The 17,430-nt window shown below is 41.8% G+C and overlaps 1 protein-coding gene across 8 annotated transcripts in view; it reads right to left on the bottom strand.

Annotated features, from left to right (window-relative positions):
- Nucleotides 1-17,430, bottom strand: part of utrn (utrophin) — a 664,110-nt gene that overhangs the window by 243,726 nt on the left and 402,954 nt on the right. For all 8 annotated transcript variants that reach the window (XM_041182782.1, XM_041182783.1, XM_041182789.1 and 5 more), the window contains one exon: nt 10,608-10,764. In XM_041182782.1, coding sequence (XP_041038716.1) covers nt 10,608-10,764 — 157 coding nt within the window. The remainder of the gene's footprint in view (nt 1-10,607; nt 10,765-17,430) is intronic.

Below are 17,430 nucleotides of genomic sequence, written 5' to 3'. Positions count from 1 at the left end.
CAGAACTCCTTTCCGGCACCATCCTATTCTCTTATGGTGCCCTATGTTCCAGGATAGCAACACTGTAGATATTCCTCATCCTGTTCCAGCCAACATGTCTTTCAACTGTAGCCACAGTAGTTTTTTAAAGCCACAGTCCAAGAAAAATAAAAAATAGCTTCTTTACACCTGGGATTTGGCTTATCCAATAGTAACATCAGCTAGGATCATAACACAGCATACACTACAGAAAACTGAAATTCTAATCTAATCGCAATATGGGAAGCCAGCACCAGGGCCTTGTGGAATACTGCTTAACCTAAATTCAAAGCACAAGAGTCATCCAAATAACACACCCTTTGATATCCCATTAGTTCCAGATTGGAAAGTTGCATCTAAGAACTCACCAAAGAAGAATTAAAAGTGCAAATATTCACCTGGCTACTTTCATGACATGGTATATCAATGTGCTCCGTCACCACGCCAGTGGCAAAATGAGCATACTGTAGTAACAAGATGAATACAGGGAATAAAGATCAATATTATGGATCAGTTTAGGAGATGTTAGAGACAGAGGGGGAATTACGGAGGAGATAGAAGGGTATAATTAGTAAAATCTAGGATTATGGCTACCCACCAGTACTAATTACAAAAGATATATTGAGGAGTAAAAGGTGAAAAATAATGGTGTACAATAAGTAATTCAGGGATGAAAGCCTGAACACAAATTAGAGACAGTCCAAATTTTGTGGCTGGACACAAATTTCATAATTTATTTTTAACATATGGAAATCAGAGTATCTTTCATCATTGTTGTGCTTATGGCTATATAATTTACTCTCAAACAATGTTCTATCAGTGTTGTATACAAAGTACAGAGGACAGCATCTTTAGTCAGAGGGGAATGGATACTCAACAAAGGATGCACAAGTCCACAGAGCTAATTCAGATGTAACAGTTAAAAGACAATGACTGGGAGCTGCTGGAGGTCTCTGAACCAAACTAATAAAATCAGTATGGAATCATATGAGCAAATTAAGCAGGAATCAAGGAACATGGGTAACTATAATTACCCCAAATTAAAGCACATAGAAAGGAATCACTTTAAAAAGGAAGGTCTAACTAAAAGGTGTTGCTTGGGTGCCTGCATGGGTCCTAGCTATGCCTGCTTTTTTGTGGGAAATGTGAAACATTAATTATTCCAGTCTTATTTGGGCCACCTCTCTCATTACTTTTTCCAGTACACTGATGACACCGCCTGCTCTCGCCATGAACTGAAAATTTCATTCTTTGTTTCCAATTTCCACCCTTCTCTCAACTTCACCTGGTCCATCTCTGATTCTTCCCTTCCCTTCCTCAAATTCTCCATCTCTATTTCTGGAGTTGGGATATTAACTAATATTCACTACAAACCCACAGACTCCCTCAGCTACCTTGACTACACTTCCTCACACCCTGCTTCTTGTAAGGATTCCTCACACCCTGCTTCTTGTAAGGATTCTATTTCACTCTCCCAGTTTCTATGTCTCCATCACATCTGTTCTAATAATATAACCTTCCACACCAGCGCTTCCAATAGCTCTTCCTTTTCCCTCAGCCAAGAGTTCCAACTCAGCGTACTTAACAGGGCTCTCCACCATGTCTGACACATTTCACGCAGTTCTGCTCTCACCCTTTCCTCACTCTCCCAGAACCATTTTAGGGTTCCCCTTGTCCTCATCTTCCACCCCACCAACCTCTGTATTTAAAGGATCATCCCCCACCATTTTTGCCAGCTCTAATGTAATGGCACTACCAAACACATCTTCCCTTGCCATCCCCTTTCAGCCTTCCAAAAGGACCTTTGCCTCCATGACACTCTGGGGTCCACTCCTCAGTCACTCCTAACTGCCCCTCCGTTTCTTACGGCAACTTTCTGTGCAAGCACAAAAGATGCAAAACCTGTCCTTTCACCTCCCCTCTCACCAACCAAGACCCTAAACACTCCTTCCAAGTGAAGCAGTGATATTGTACTTCTTTCTATTTAGTATACTGTATTCACTGTACATGATGTGGTCTCCTCTAGATTGGGGAGACCAAAAGTATGCCACTTTGTGGAACACCTCCGTTCGGTCCGCAAGCATGACCCCGAGCTTCATGTCGCTTGTCATTTTAATTCTCCACACTGCTCCTGGTCTGAGCTCTTTGCCCTTGGCCTGCTACAGTGTTCCAATAAAACTCAGCACAAGCTTGAAGAACAGCACCTCATCTCTCATCTCAGCAATCTCTAGCCTTCTGGACTCAAAGTTGAGTTCAACAACTTTAGATCATAACCGCTGCCTCTTGTCCTGTATGTTTTTTTGACGGCTTCTTTAACCCTTCATGTTGCATTCAAATGGCTGCTATATAGCCATTCATGCCTCATCTGGACATAATCTTTATTACCACTCGCTTTGGCATTTGCATCATGAGGCCTTTTGTTTGTTAATCTCTCCTGCCGGCCACCCTATCACAGGCCCTCCCTTTTGTTTTTCCTGCCCCTCCTCTTTCTACTGGCTTAAAATCTCTTACATTTCCACCTTTAATATTGCTGAAAAGAGAGACATATTGACGAGGCTTTTCATTTTGCACTCACCAGGACAAATGCAAGAATGTCAAATTTCAACCAATCACAACAATATATTCCAGAGGAGAAAAGGCTGATTGGCCAACACATTGCCATGGAGAAAGCAAAAGGGAACTATAGGCTCCGCAAGCTCCCAGGTAATTCCACAAAAGTGCAAGGCTTGAACATATTCCTTTTGTTTGCAGACTCCTGCATAAGAATTTATGTTGCTTCTGGCAAGCGTAAATTAGCCAAATTACAAGTTCAACTGGTTATCTTTAAATCAACTGTTGTAGTAGTTATTAGCACACTCAGTTCAGCAAGTCCTGCCCAATCGCAGAATCACATTTAATAGTGGACATTTTGTTTTGGGTTTTTCAAGTGTGGACTGGCTGAGTATAACCTGTACTCTGATTATTACAAACAGTATGTTCCTTCAGTTGTTTCATTCGGCCAGCCAATCGTCGGGATGTACGGCCTATGTACCTGGCATCATACAAGCACTGAAATTCATACATGACATTGCTCAATTGTGTGATGGCCAGAACATCTTTTTGGACTGGCAGCAGCAGCATCCTGTTAGTGGTAAATGCCACTCGCATAGCCACTGCATAATAGCAGCATGAAACAGCTTGCTTAGCTTGCTTTCAAAGTTTTGAGATACTTTGTCTTCCCAGAGTAATTTGGGGTAGACCAGGCACTTCTCAGGCCTGAAAGTGGTGGTCTTCAACCCATTTGCAAGTTTGCATGATAGACAGACAGCAATGACCTGATTGTGATGGCCACGGTCCCACAGGATAGCTTTGATGAGCTCTATTCCTGCATCAAACTTGCAAAGTGAGAAAACACCTCGACCAGAGTTCACTTGCAGGGCATAGTTCACTTGCCAAACATTCAGCAGTAATAATCTCTAGATTACTTCTGGTGCCACGCACTATTGAGTATAGAAATAGAAGGTTAGTTCAGGTGAATGCGTGGTTGGAGAGATGGTGCAGGAGGGAGGGATTTAGATTTCTGGGACATTGGGACCGTTTCTGGGGGCGGTGGGACCTGCACAATGCAAACAGGTTGCACCTGAACCAAAATGGGATCAACACCCTTGTGGGGAGGGTTTGCTAGTGCTGTTGGGGAAGGTTTAAGCTAACTCAGCAGGGGGATGGGATGCTGAGAGGAGATTCAGCAGGGGGAGATGCACAGCCAAAATTAAGAGAGAGAGCAATTGAGTCTGGAAGGCATAGAAATTGGAGGCCAGTTAAGGCATAAGGGAGTTTGGCAAATTTGGATGGTATTTATTTTAATGCAAGGATCTGACGAATAAAGCAGATGAGTTGAGGGCACAAATTAACACATGGAAGTATGATGTCATTGCTGTCACAGAGACATGGTTGAGAGAGGGGTAGGATTGGCAGCTCAATATTCCAGGACATAGGATCTTCAGGTGAGACAGGGGAGATGGTAAAAGATGAGGGGGTATCGCAATATTGATCAAAGAATTAATTACAGCAGTAAGGAGGGATGACATCTTAGAAGGCTCCTCAAATGAAGCCAAATGGGTAGAACTGAAAAACAAAAAAGGAGCAATCACATTGCTGGAAGTGTACTATAAACCCAGACAAACAGGGAGGAGAGCAGATTTGTAGGCAAATTTCAGAGAAGTGTAAAAATAATAAGGTAGTAATAGTGGAGGATTTCAACTTCCTCAACATTAACTGGGTTAGTCATAGTGTGATAGGTTTAGAGGGAGTGGAATTCTTAAAATGCATCCAGGAGAGCTTTTTAAGCCAGTACATAGAAGGTCCTACAAGAATTGGGGCGGTCCTGGACTCAATTTTAGGGAGTGAAGCCGGGAAAGTGGTACAGGTATCAGTGGGGCAGCATTTTGCAGCTAGTGATCATAACTCCATTAGATTCAAGGTTGTTATGGAAAAGGACAAGGATGGGCCAGAAATCAGAGTTCTAAACTGGGGAAAGGCCAATTTTAATAAGATCAGATATGATTTGGCCACAGTGGACTGGGAGCAGCTACTTTTGAGTATATCTGCGTCAGAGCAGTGGGACTCATTCAAGAAGGAAATAGGGAGAGTACAGGATATTCCAGTAAAGACAAAGGGTGGGACTAACAAATCCAGGGAACCCTGGATGTCGAGGGATATACAGGATTGGATATAGAGAAAAAGGGAGGCTTATGGCAGATACCGGGGGCTCGAACGGAAACAACGGAAGCCCGAATGTGTAGGGGGGGAAACTTAAAAAGGAAATTAGGAGAGCAAAAAGGGGGCACGAGAAAACATTGGCAGGTAAAATAAAGGAAAATCCAAAGTTATTTTACAAGTACATTAAGAGTAAGAGGATAACTAGGGGAATAGTAGGCCCATTAAGGACCATAGTGGTAATGTGTTTGTGGAACCAGAAGACGTAGGTAGGAGTTCTATATGAATACTTTGTGTCATTGTTCACAAGTGAGAAGGACGATGTGGGTATAGAAATCAGGCAGAAGGACTGTGATATAATTAAAGAAATTAGCATAGAAAGGGAGGAGGTCCTAAGTGGTCTGGCAGGCTTAAAAGTAGATAAATCTCCAGGCCCGGATGAAATGTATACCAGGCTGTTGAGTGAGGCAAGGGAGGAGATAGCAGGGGTGCTGGCAATAATTTTCAATACCTCTCTGGCCAAAGGAGAAGTGCCAGAGGACTGGAGGACAGCCAATATGGTACCGTTATTCAAGAAGGGAGGAGGGGATAAACCAGGGAACTACAGGCCAGTCAGTCTAACCACAGTGGTGGGGAAACTACTGGAAATAATTCTGAGGGACAGAACTAATCTACACTTGGAGAGGCAGGGATTAATCAAGGACAGTCAGCATGGTTTTGTTAAGGGGAAGTCATGTCTGACCAATTTGATTGAATTTTTCGAAGAGGTGACCAAGTGTGTAGATGAGGGCAATGCATTTGACATAGTCTACTTGGACTTCAGCAAGGCTTTTGATAAGGTCCCGCATGGGACACTGATAACGAAGGTAAGAGCCCATGGGATCCAAGGCAATTTGGCAAATTGGATCCAGAATTGGCTGAGTGGCAGGAAGCAGAGGATGATGGTCGAGGGGTGATTTTGTGACTGGATGCCTGTGTCCAGTAGGATTCCACAGGGATCGGTGTTGGGTCCTTTGCTGTTTGCGGTATATATAAACGATTTAGACATGAATGTAGGAGGGTTGATCAGTAAGTTCGCAGATGACACGAAAATTGGTGGGGTGGTAAATAGTAAGGAGGATAGTCTTAGATTACAGGAGGATATAGACGGGTTGGTCAGATGGGCTGATCAATGGCAAATGGAATTTAATTCGGATAAGTGTGAGATGATGCACTTGGGCAGGGCAAACAAGGCACGGGAATACACGATGAACGGCAGGACCCTGGGAAGTACCAAGGATCAGGGGGACCTTGGTGTGCATGTCCACCGATCCCTTAATTCATATGACTCTTCTTCACAGCCTATCTAGTAAAAGCCTTCTTAAGGCCTTTTCATTCTGTGTATGATTTTGCCTCTTTCTGATTGGCATAGATTTTTTAACTGCATTAAATCCTTAACAGAACTGTATCGCCATTCCTTCACTGTTGCTGGATCATAATCCTGGAACTGCCTCTCTATCAGCACAGTGGGTATACCTAGGCCACATGGAGTGCAGCGGTTCAAGAAGGTGACTCACCAGCACCTTGAGAGAAATTAGAGATGTGCGATAAATGCTACTTTGCCAGCACCACTCACATCCCATGGACAAATTTTAAAAATACATAACATAGATTAAAATAGGGCATTTGAAAATTGTTTATGGCCTTGATAAGGAGCAGTTTCATATTAGTGGAGTAGGCTATTTGGGAAAAGGTTTCAAGATCAAAGTCAGGACTTAGAGCACTGACTCATGATGAGTGATAATGTACCCAAGGCTTTTCTCTAAAGAATGGATAAATAAAGGTAGACCTGGTAGAATGTTTCAACTTTATATCATTGTTCCATCAACAGGAAACATGCACATTTTTTGCCATAAAGGGAATTCTTCTATGCAATTCTTCAGCAAAATGGTGATTGACAGATGGGTTAAATTTTAAGTAGATTTGGTGAAACAGGAAACTTTTAAAGAATTTCTAAGCAAAACAGACAAGTTCCTGCAGTTGCAAGGATTTATTATATTTTATAAATTATGATACATAGATACCTTGCAGAAAGTAAAGATAATTGAATGGAGAGATTAGATGGAGCGTGGATTGTTCATTCCTGTCAAAAAGCACATTGCTGCTTTCTGGTTTATTAATCCTATAACTATCATTCTCCACGTTGCCTATTTTAGTCCTGTTGGCTTACAAAGAAATTTGATCTAAACCTTTATCTGTTGCTTCATAACTATAAATCTTTGATCCTGTCTCCATTCAAGCTATTCTACGAAGAAAACACTGATCTCTGACCCTCTCCTCATAGCTGGAAAATTAAAGCTTGCACTCCATTTCCCTGGTACTGAATTCCATTACTGTTTGTTCCTATTTAGTTCTTAAAATTATTTTGATAGCTGCTGAACTCCGTAAAACATGCTGCCACCTTTTGTAACCGTTGGAGGCTCTGTTTATATTTTCCTCGTGCACTACCTCTGAGTAATTGTGCTGTGTGAGATTACATTCATCTCTGCTCTACCAACTTGAGCAACTCGTATTGATAGCTGCTTTTATTTGTAATTTTTGTCAACCTTTCTGTCTGACTTCTGCCTAGAAGTCTTTGATAAGAGTCTGATCAGATTCTTTGTCCAGGACAAAACATTTCTCTTTTGAATTTGCTTGCTCCTTACTTGATGATGTCCTCAGAATTTCAATTGAGGAGAAGCAATGAGATCACCTGCCACTTTTGTGACACACACCAGCACCCCTCCTCCCACACTTAAACATACACACTCCCTCACACAAACATACACCCACCGACTGCATGCTCATACACATAAACATACACACAGAACAGCAGCAGTTTAGTGACCTGCCTTTCCCTCACTTCCTTCGAAGAGACTTAGCTTCTGTTATAAAGTGATGCATGAAAGACATGCATCCTTAACATAAATACTCAGCAGATCTGGCAGCATCTGTGCAGAGAAACAGAGTTAATGTTTCAAGTCGATGATTTTTTGTCAGAACTGAAGAAAGATAGAAATTGAATATTGCTGAAAAGGGAGGTGTTGCAGAAGCTTTTCTTCTTGCACTCATCAGGACAAATACAAGAATGCCAAATTTCAAACAATGACAGCAATTTATACTGCGGGAGAAAAGGGTCATAGTGTCATAGAGGTCTACAGCACAGAAAAAGGCCCAAGGGCCCATCGAGTCTGCACCAGTCAAACAAGTACCTAACTATTCTAATCCCATTTTCCAGCACTAGGTCCATAGCCTTGTATGCCATGGCATTACAAGTGCACATCCTAATACTTCTTCAATGTCATGAGGGTTTCTGCCTCTACCGCCCTTTCAGGCAGTGAGTTCCAGACTCCCACCACCCTCTGGGTGAAAAAATTCTTCCTCACATCCCCTCCAAACCTCCTGCCCCCTATCTTAAATCTATGCCCCATGGTTATTGATCCCTCCACCATGAGAGAGAGGGAGAGAGATTGTGATCAATCCCCACCATCCTCCCCCAACACACACACACCCCCACCCACACACACACACACCCACACCCACACACACACACACACACACCCCACCCGGGTTTGAATGTGAAATAAACTAACCTTCTGAGTTAATCATTAAAGAGTTTGCTGCATGTTACCAATTTTGGGGAAACATGACACAGCCCACTTTAAAAATATTTCAAAAACACCTCTGCTTATGGTCAGACAGTAAGGGGATAAAATTGTTTAGTTTGCCACTCTCCTGTCCATAACAACAGCTTAGCAATAGGGACTGAGTATCTCTTCTCACTCCATTCCCTTCATACATTTCTACATGTTCCTCTTACCCTTGCCAAATCACATCACTGTGCATTTACCTGCTATAAACTACAGCCTGTCACTTTTCTGCTCATAAACACGGTAATGCTAAATCTTTTTGAATTGTGGCCATGAGTTGTCATTTCCCACTGCTCCCATTTGTCGTAAGCTCTGAGCCCAATTTGAATTGTTTAAAAAAATGAGACAGCAGTGAACCAAGGTAAAACACCATTATAAAATAAAAATGAGCAGATTGAAATTACTTTGGACTTAAAGATGTGACTTAGAGAATAACCTAGTTAAATTCACAACAAATGGAGATGCTGCTGAATAATTCACAAGAAATCTTGTTTCTGGCCACAGGCAGATATATAGACATTTGGATCAAAGTCAGAGGGTGACAGAAAAATGTACGAAAATTAGAGGTTTACAACCAATTTGGTCACAGTGGGAAAGGAAGAAATACTTACATTCATGTAGCTTTTTTCATGACCTCAGGTCATTCCAAGGCACTATACAACCAATGAAGTTTGAAGTGTAGTCAGTGTTGTAATTCATGAAATGTGGCAGCTAATTTCCACACAGCAAGTTCCCTTGTTTGACTCTTCATACGGACTCGAAACATTAATTGTGTTCCTCTCCGCAGATTCTGTCAGACCTGCTGAATTTTTCCAGGTATTTTTGTCTTTGTTTTGGATTTCCAGCATCCGCAGTTTTTTGCTTTTATCCTCGAACAGCAATGTGATAATCACCAAGTCACCAGACCGGTTTCACGTGTTAGTTAAGGGATTAAAACTCAGTTCTGAAGAAGTCATATGGACTCGAAACATTAATTCTGTTTCTCTCTCCTCGGGTGCTAATAGACCTGCTGAGTTTTTCCCAGTATTTTTTGTTTTTGTTTCAGATTTCCAGCTTCTGCAATATTTTGCTTTTATGATTGGATTAAAACTCAGCTGGGACACCTGGGAGAGCTCCCTGTTCTTTGAAATTCACGCATGGGATCTTTTACATCCTTTTACAGGCAAAAATGTTTCCTCTAGGATGTGTGGTGGTGCAGCAGCCTGGAAGTTATTGTACAGACCATGCAGCCGTGCAAAAAAATTCAAAAGGCACAACCAAAAAAGAAAATGAGAGGGTACATTTATCACCAAGGTCTTGGTTTTGATGTCTCATTCAAAACTACTCCACTGCAGTGTCAACTATTCTATTTTGTACTGAAGTTACTGGAATAGGACTTGAACCCACAACCTTCTGAATACAAGAATGGAACCAGCTGAGCCATAGGTAACAATACAGCATGAGTTGAGAGTTGCTTCTAACCCCTTTTTATGGTGCAGAATAAGATTGTACAGATTGCTTTGAGATAATATTTTCTAGGCACCTAATAAATTCTGGCTGTGTAACTCTTTAAAACCTGATTGGTCCTGTTAAAAATTTCAGGTGTTTTCTTGGGATCAGTGTCATCAGCTACCACAAGCATAGTGTGCATTCCCAGTGAGATAGGTTTTAGGTTTTTGTCCAATATCTAGTCACACCATAGTCCAAGGGCTGCAATAAGACCCCTTATTATGTGTATTAGGTGAATGCGGGAATTTTTTTCCTTAACATTAGGACTTGCTAATTAAGATAGTGATATATAGTGAATCATAGGACAGTTATTTGCATGCCATAATCACAGCCACTTATAAGTGATATAAGTGAGCTGCCTTCTTCAATCATATGCGTACAATCAATTTCAGTCACTTTCAGTGGTACAGTGTCTCCAGGTGTCATTGACAAGGCAGCTACTGAATCATCTCCCTTCTGGGCAGGAACAGTGGTATCACTATATGCAGTCATTATTAAGAGCTAAATATTCCAGGCCAAAAGAACTTCAGCAAGGACAGGGAAGGTTAGAAAGGAGAGGTATATGGATACACACAACCGCAGCAATTGAAAGGGATTTCAGTCAGAGTGACAGGCAGTAGAAATAGAACCTTATGCCTGAATTGTAATCAGTATCTTCAAGATACAGATGGCTAAAGGAGAACAGGATTGCAGGGAGAGACAGGAGAAGAAATCTTGTCAGCCAACTTGCATACTTACCCGACAGTGGTCGTGTTGCTGTTGTAGAGTCTGAACATCACCTCCAATAGGCATCTGTTTTGTCAGTGCCTCGTCTTTGAGATTTAACCACTTGCTTAGTTCTTCTAATGATGCCAGCAACCTGTTCCATCGTTCTGCATTGGCCTCCAAATGAGCTCTGCAACAACCAGGAAAAGATGTTGCCAACAGTGCTCAACTTTATCTAGGTAAAGTTCTTTCTCAATTCAGCCATTCAAGTAAAAACCATTTTAAAAAATCCAATCTTTATTTTTCACAAATGAAATGGAGACCATTCCCTAGCTCTTTGTCCACATATTATGAACACTTGTCAAAACAAACTGTGATGCATTTCTAAAGCTTTAAAAATAAGTGGCTGCATCAAACCCCATACCTATTGGGATATAGGCTTTAATGTACCCTGTATAAGATGGATTCTAACATTTAGCTTTATCTCATTTAAAAACTTCTCACATTGTTAATGAATTTTGCTTCTTAAAAACTATTTTTACATACAAGCCAATTTTTACATTTTGCACTTAAGCAGTTTCACACAAATGCAGATAAACTTAGGATATGCAAATTGCTATTTAATTTGATTTCATTAAATCATAAATTTACTGTACTTAAAGCTTTGTGTTAGTATTAAATCAAATACCTTGGATCAAGATTTTATTAGAATAAACAGGTGCTTGTGCACCACAGATGCAAATTAAGAATATCAATGATTTTGGGCACAGAATTTTTTTTATTCATTTACAGGCTATGGGCATCACTGGCTAGGCCAGCATTTATTGCCCTTGAGAAGGTGATGGTGTATATAAACATGCTTTATATACAAACCCAGAATTATTTTTGGGGTAAGGGGGTAAACAGGAAGGATAATGTTTTGGTCTTGTTTTCGTTAGAATACAGGCCCCACAGTTTGTTATGAGCATCCACAGAGCCTGTGGGAATTTACCCCACTTGTTCAGCAAGAAATTTTATAAAAATCTTACACTTCCACCAGCTGTATGGCTTATTCTTATTCCCATATTGGAGCAACACTCTCGCTCTTGGACAAATAGAAAACAACTCATCATCTGACTTGTAATCTTTCTCAGCCATAAGCCTTCATCCTTGTCAAATCAGGGGAAATATTCTCTAATCTTTTGTCTGCATTGGAGTGCTGTGTTTACCTGCTGTAGAGAGCTTCAGTTGGAGTTTGGTGATTGAGGGAGTTTAAGGCTTAAATTCTATCTAAAGTCTAGTCTTTCTTTAATCTAGCAATTAACTAAAAGTTGCTATTAGGGTTGGAAGATGGTGAGTTTTAGTTCAGCCTTAAAACAGGGATCATACAGGCACTGCTTGCAGCTGAAACTAGTTAATTAGATAACTGGCTTAATCAGGTTTTCGGAGGCTAGGTTCAGAGAGTATAAAAGTAGGCTATCTTATAGTGCTGACTATCTGCACTGGAGTGCTGTGTTTGGCTGCAGTAGAGAGCTTCAACTGGAGTTTGGTGAGAAGGGAGTGAGTGCTGCTTTCCTTTTCTACCTTTGCTCAAAGAAGAGTGGTGGCCTTGGTATGTAGGAACTGGTAAGTAAATTAGACAAGTGTATAATTTTTAATGTTCCCATACTTGGATTTAACAGCAAAATGCCAGGAATAAGGGAAATTTAGGGCCAATGTAACAAAGTAATATAGATAATCCAAAGTAGAATAAAATTAATGTAAGGGAAGCAGAGTTAAGACATGGCAGAGCAGCTCAGTCAAATGGAATCTGTGTCCTGTAATATGTGCAAAATCATGGATGCTACTGGTGTCCTAGCTGACTATGTGCAAGAAGTGCTGCCAGCTGCAGAAACTTGAGCTGTGGGTTCCAGAGCTCAAGCGGTGTCTGGAGTCACTGTGGTGCATCAGTGAGGCTGAGAGCTATGTGGGTAGCACATTCACAGAGAGGTGGTCTCACCACAGCTTAAGGGCCTGGTGATAGTGAATAGGTGACCACCAGGCAGCCCAACAGAAGTAAGCAGGTAGTGCAGGAGTCCCCTGGGGTCCCACTCACAAATTGGTTTTCTGTTTTGGAAGCTGGTGAGGGTGCTGGTTCCTCAGAGGAGTGCAGTCAGAGCCAAGTTTGTGGCACCATGAGTGGCTTGGCTGTACAGGAGGGGAGGAAGAAGAAAGAAAGAACTATAGTGATAGGGGATTCATTAGTTAGGGAAACAGACAGACATTTCTGTGGCTGTAGAAGTGACTCCAGGATGATATGTTGCCTCCCTGGTGCTAGGGACAAGAATGTCACAGCGGCTGCAGGACATTCTCCTGGGGGAGGGTGGTCAGCCAGAGGTCATGGTCCACATTGGTACCAATGACTTAGGTAGGAAGGGGGCTGTGGTCCTGCAATCAGAATTTAGGGAACTAGGTATAAAATTAGCAAGCAGGACCTCAAAGGTAGTAATCTCTGGATTACTCCCAGTGCCATGTGCCTGTGAATACAGAAATAAGAGGATAAGGCAGATGAATGCATGGCTGAAAAGATGGTACAGGAGGGACATCTTAATATTCCTGAGACTGGCTCTGGGGAAAATAGACTTGCACAAGCTGGATGGGTTGCACCTGAACAGAGCTGAGACTGAGTTCTTTGTGTTTTGCTAGCGCTGTTGGGAGGGCTTTAAACTAACCCAGCTTCGGTTAGGAACCAAGAAAAAAAATATTAGAGGAATACCAGGGTGCATGAAATACTGGGAGGGACAGATAGCTCTAGTATAGAGAATAGTAAGTTAATAGGTAAAGTCAGGGTAAGGGAGAAAGTAAGAGTTACAGTGCATGTATTTGAATGCACGGAGTATAGTAAATATGATTGAGGAGTTACAGGTGGAGATTGCCATGCAGAAATATGATGTGGTGACAACAGATCTGGCTCAAGGAAGGGCAGAACTGAGAGTTAAATATTCATGGGTACAAGGGGTTCAGAAAAGATAGGAAAGGAGGGGTGGCAGTGTTGATTAAGGAGAACATTGCAGAGCTGGAGAAAGAGGAATTCCTAAAGGGTTCAAGAACAGAACCAGTTTGGCTAGATCTAAGGGACAAAAAGGGTACTATTACATTGCTCAGTGTAGACTGCCAACTTGTGAGAAGGACGTAGCAGAACAAATCTGAAGGGTAATTACAGAGAGATGCAGGCATTATAGAGTAGTAATAATGGGGTACTTTAATTACCTGAACGTTGACTGGAACAGTAGAAGTGTAAAGGGCGGAGAGGGGCAGAAGTTCCTAGATTGTGTTCTGGAGAACTTTCTACCACAGTATGTGTCCAATCCAACAAGAAAAGACACTGTTGGACCTGGTTCTCGGAAATGAAGCGGGCCAAGTAGATCAAGTGTCAGTGGGGGAACATTTAGGATCATTGTATTATACATTTTAGGGTGATGATAGAAAAGGAAGATAGGCAATCCAGAGTAAAAATAATTAACTGGACAAGAGCAAACTTCAATGGGGCAAGAACGGAGCTAGGCCAGATAGACTGGAACCGAAAGATTAGCAGGAAAAACTGTAGCTACCTTCAAAAAAGAATTGGTTCAGGCATAGTCTAGGTATATTCAATCGAAAGGGAAAGGTAGGACATACCAATCCAGAGTTCTCTGGATGAAAAAGGAGATTGAAATTAAGATAAAGAAGGAAAAAAGTGTGCTTATGACAGATGTCAGGTAGAAAGTACAATTGAGAACCAAGAGGAATACAGAAGGTTCAGAGGGGAGGTGAAAAAGGGAGGAGAGAAGCGAAGAGGGATTATGAGAAAAGACTGGCAGCCAACATAAAGGGGAATCACAAAGTCTACTATAGGCATATAAATAGTAAAAGTGTGGTACAAGGAGGAGCAGGGCTGATTTGGGACTTAAAAGTGAATTTACACATGGACGAAGGGGCCATGGCTGAGGTATTAAATGAATACTTTGTACTTTTACCAAGGAGATAGATGCTACCCAGGCCATGGTGACAGACTAGGAAACTCTGTCACTAGAAGTGTTCAAAATTGATGAAGAGGAAGTGTTGAATAGACTGTCAATACTTAAAGTTGACAAGGCACCGGGACATGATGAGATGCATCCAAGAATATTGAAAGAAGTGATTAGAAATTGCAGGGGCACTGGCTATATTCTTTCAGTCTTCCCTAGGCTTAGGGGTGGTGCCAGAGGACTAGAGAATTGCAAACATTACGTCCTTGTTCAAAAAAGGTCATAAGGATAAGCCCAGCAATTACAGGCTAGTCAGTTTAACTTCAGTGGTGGGCAAGATTTAGAAACCAATATTCACTAGAATTAGAAGTCATGTGGAAAAACATGGGTTGATAAGGAAGAGCCAGCATGGATTTCTAAAGGGGCAATCGTGTTTAACTAACCTGAAGATTTTTGAAGAGGTAACAGAAAAGGTCGATGAGGGTAATGCTGTTGACGTGGTGCACATGGATTTTGAAAAAGCTTTTGACATAATGCCATAGTACAGACTTGTGAGAAGTTATTGCTCATGGAATAAAAGGGACAGTAGCAATGTGGATACAAAATTGGCTGAAAAATAGGAAGCAGAGAGTAATGGTCAATGGATATTTGTCAAGCTGGAGGAAAGTTTGTAGTGGTGTTCCCCAGGTGTTGGTATTGGGACCTTTGCTCTCCCTGATGTATATTAACAATCTAGATCTTGGTGTGCATGGGACAATTTCAAAGTATACAGGTGATATGAAGCTTGGGAGTGTTGTGAACTGAGGGGACGACGGTGTGGAACTTCAAGAGGTCATAGACAAGTTGGAGTGGGCAGATGGGTGGCAGATGATGTTCAATGTGGAAAAGTGTGAAATGATGCATTTTGATAGGAAGAACATGGACAGACAATATAAAATAAGGGGTGAAATTTTGAAGGTGGTGCAAGAGCAGAAAGACTTGGTGTACATGTGCACAGATCATTGAAGGTGGCAGGACAGGTGGAGAGAGCAGGTAATAAAGCATATAGTATCCTGGGCTTTATCAATAGGGGCATAGAGTACAAGAGCAGGAAGGTTATCCTGTATTTATATAAGACACTTGTTCGACCTCAACTGGAATATTGTGTACAGTTCTGGGCACCATATTATAGGATGGATGTAAATGCATTGGAGAGAGTGCAGAAGAGGTTTACAAGAATGGTTCAAGGAGTGAGAAACTTCAGCTATGAAGATAGATGGGAGAGGTTGGGACTGTTCTCCTTGGACAGAAAGCAGCAGAGGAGAGATTTGACAGATGCTCAAATCATGAAGGGGCTGGACAGAGTAGATAGGGAGAAGGCTGTTCCCACTCTTAAGAGAATCAAGAATGAGAGGGTACAGATTTAAAGTGACTTGCAAAACAAGTAAGTGTAACGTGAGAACTTTTTCTCACGTCGTGTTGTTTGGGTCTAGAATGCACTGTCTGGAAATGTGGTGGAGGCAGGTTCAATCAAGAGGACATTAGATGATTATCAAATATTGTGCAGGGATATGGGGAAAAGGCAGGGCAACGACACTATGTCATAATGCTCATTTGGAGAGCCGGTGCAGACATGATGGGCCGAATGGCCTCCTTCTATGCTGTTAAAATTCTATGCTGCACTCATACCTAGCACAGTGGAAGATAGTTATGGCTGATGGAGGCCAATCAACTCAGCTCCAGGATATCACTGCAGGAGTTCCTCAAGGCCTCGGTCCAAGGTGCATCCACCTTCAGCTGTTTCATCAATGACCTTTCCTCCATCATGAGGTCAGGAGTGGGATGTTCGCATAACCTCAAGATACTGAAGCAGTCCATGCCCACATGCAGCAAGACCTGGACAACATTTAGGCTTGAGCTGATAAGAGGCAAGTGACATACATGCCACAAAAGTACCAGGCAGTGACCATCTCCGACAAGAGAGATTTTAACCATCTCCCTTGACATTCAACAGCATTACAATTGCTGAATTCCCCACCATCATCATCTTTGGAGTATTTATTGACCAGAAATTTAAATGGATCAGCCATTTAAATACTGGTTACAAGGGCTGGAAATTTTGTGACAAGTAACCTGCCTCCTGATTTCCCAAAGCCTGTCCACCATTTACAAGGCACAAGTCATGAGTGTGATGGAATATTCTGCAGTTACCTGGACGAGTGCAGCTCCAACAACACTTGGGAAGCTTGACACTATTCAGGACAAAGCTATCCATTTTACTGGCATCCCATCCACCACTTTAAACTTTACTCCCTCCACCACCAGCATACTGTGGCTGAGTGTCTACCATCTACAAGATGGACTGAAGCAACACCAGGGCTCCTTTGACAGCACCTTTTAAACCCATGACCTCTACCACCGAGAAGAACAAGGGCAGCAGCTCATTGGAACATCACCAGTTGCAAGTTCCCCTCCATGTCACTCACCATCAAGACTTGGAACCACAATGCCATTTCTTCACTGTTGCTGGCTCAAGATTCTGGAACTCCCTCCAAAACAGCACTGTGGGTATATTTACTCAAATGAACTGCAGTGGGTTCAAGGAGATGACTCACCACCATCTCAGGGGCAATTAGGCTATAAATGCTGATGCCCACATCACATGAACAAACACAAATGACCCTCTCTGCACCAAGTCAACTTTTTTCTTCTGTATTTATCAATCAAATATCCTTACAGTCAAATATTCTTTCTCATTGCTTTCAAGCTTTAAGTATGATGCTTTACATGTTTTTCCTCCTCCTGATTTCCCCATTGTTTTGGGATCAAGACTCATTGCACATACCAATTTGCCAGTGAAGTGTTTGTAAAAGTTATGTATAGTTATCTACAACTTATTCTACTCTAAGTCA

This window comes from Carcharodon carcharias, chromosome 2 (genome assembly GCF_017639515.1).
Source record: "Carcharodon carcharias isolate sCarCar2 chromosome 2, sCarCar2.pri, whole genome shotgun sequence".
Classification (NCBI taxonomy): Eukaryota; Metazoa; Chordata; class Chondrichthyes; order Lamniformes; family Lamnidae; genus Carcharodon; species Carcharodon carcharias.
The sequence above is the reverse complement of the archived record's forward strand: the minus strand, read 5'-3'. Positions and strand labels throughout refer to the sequence as shown.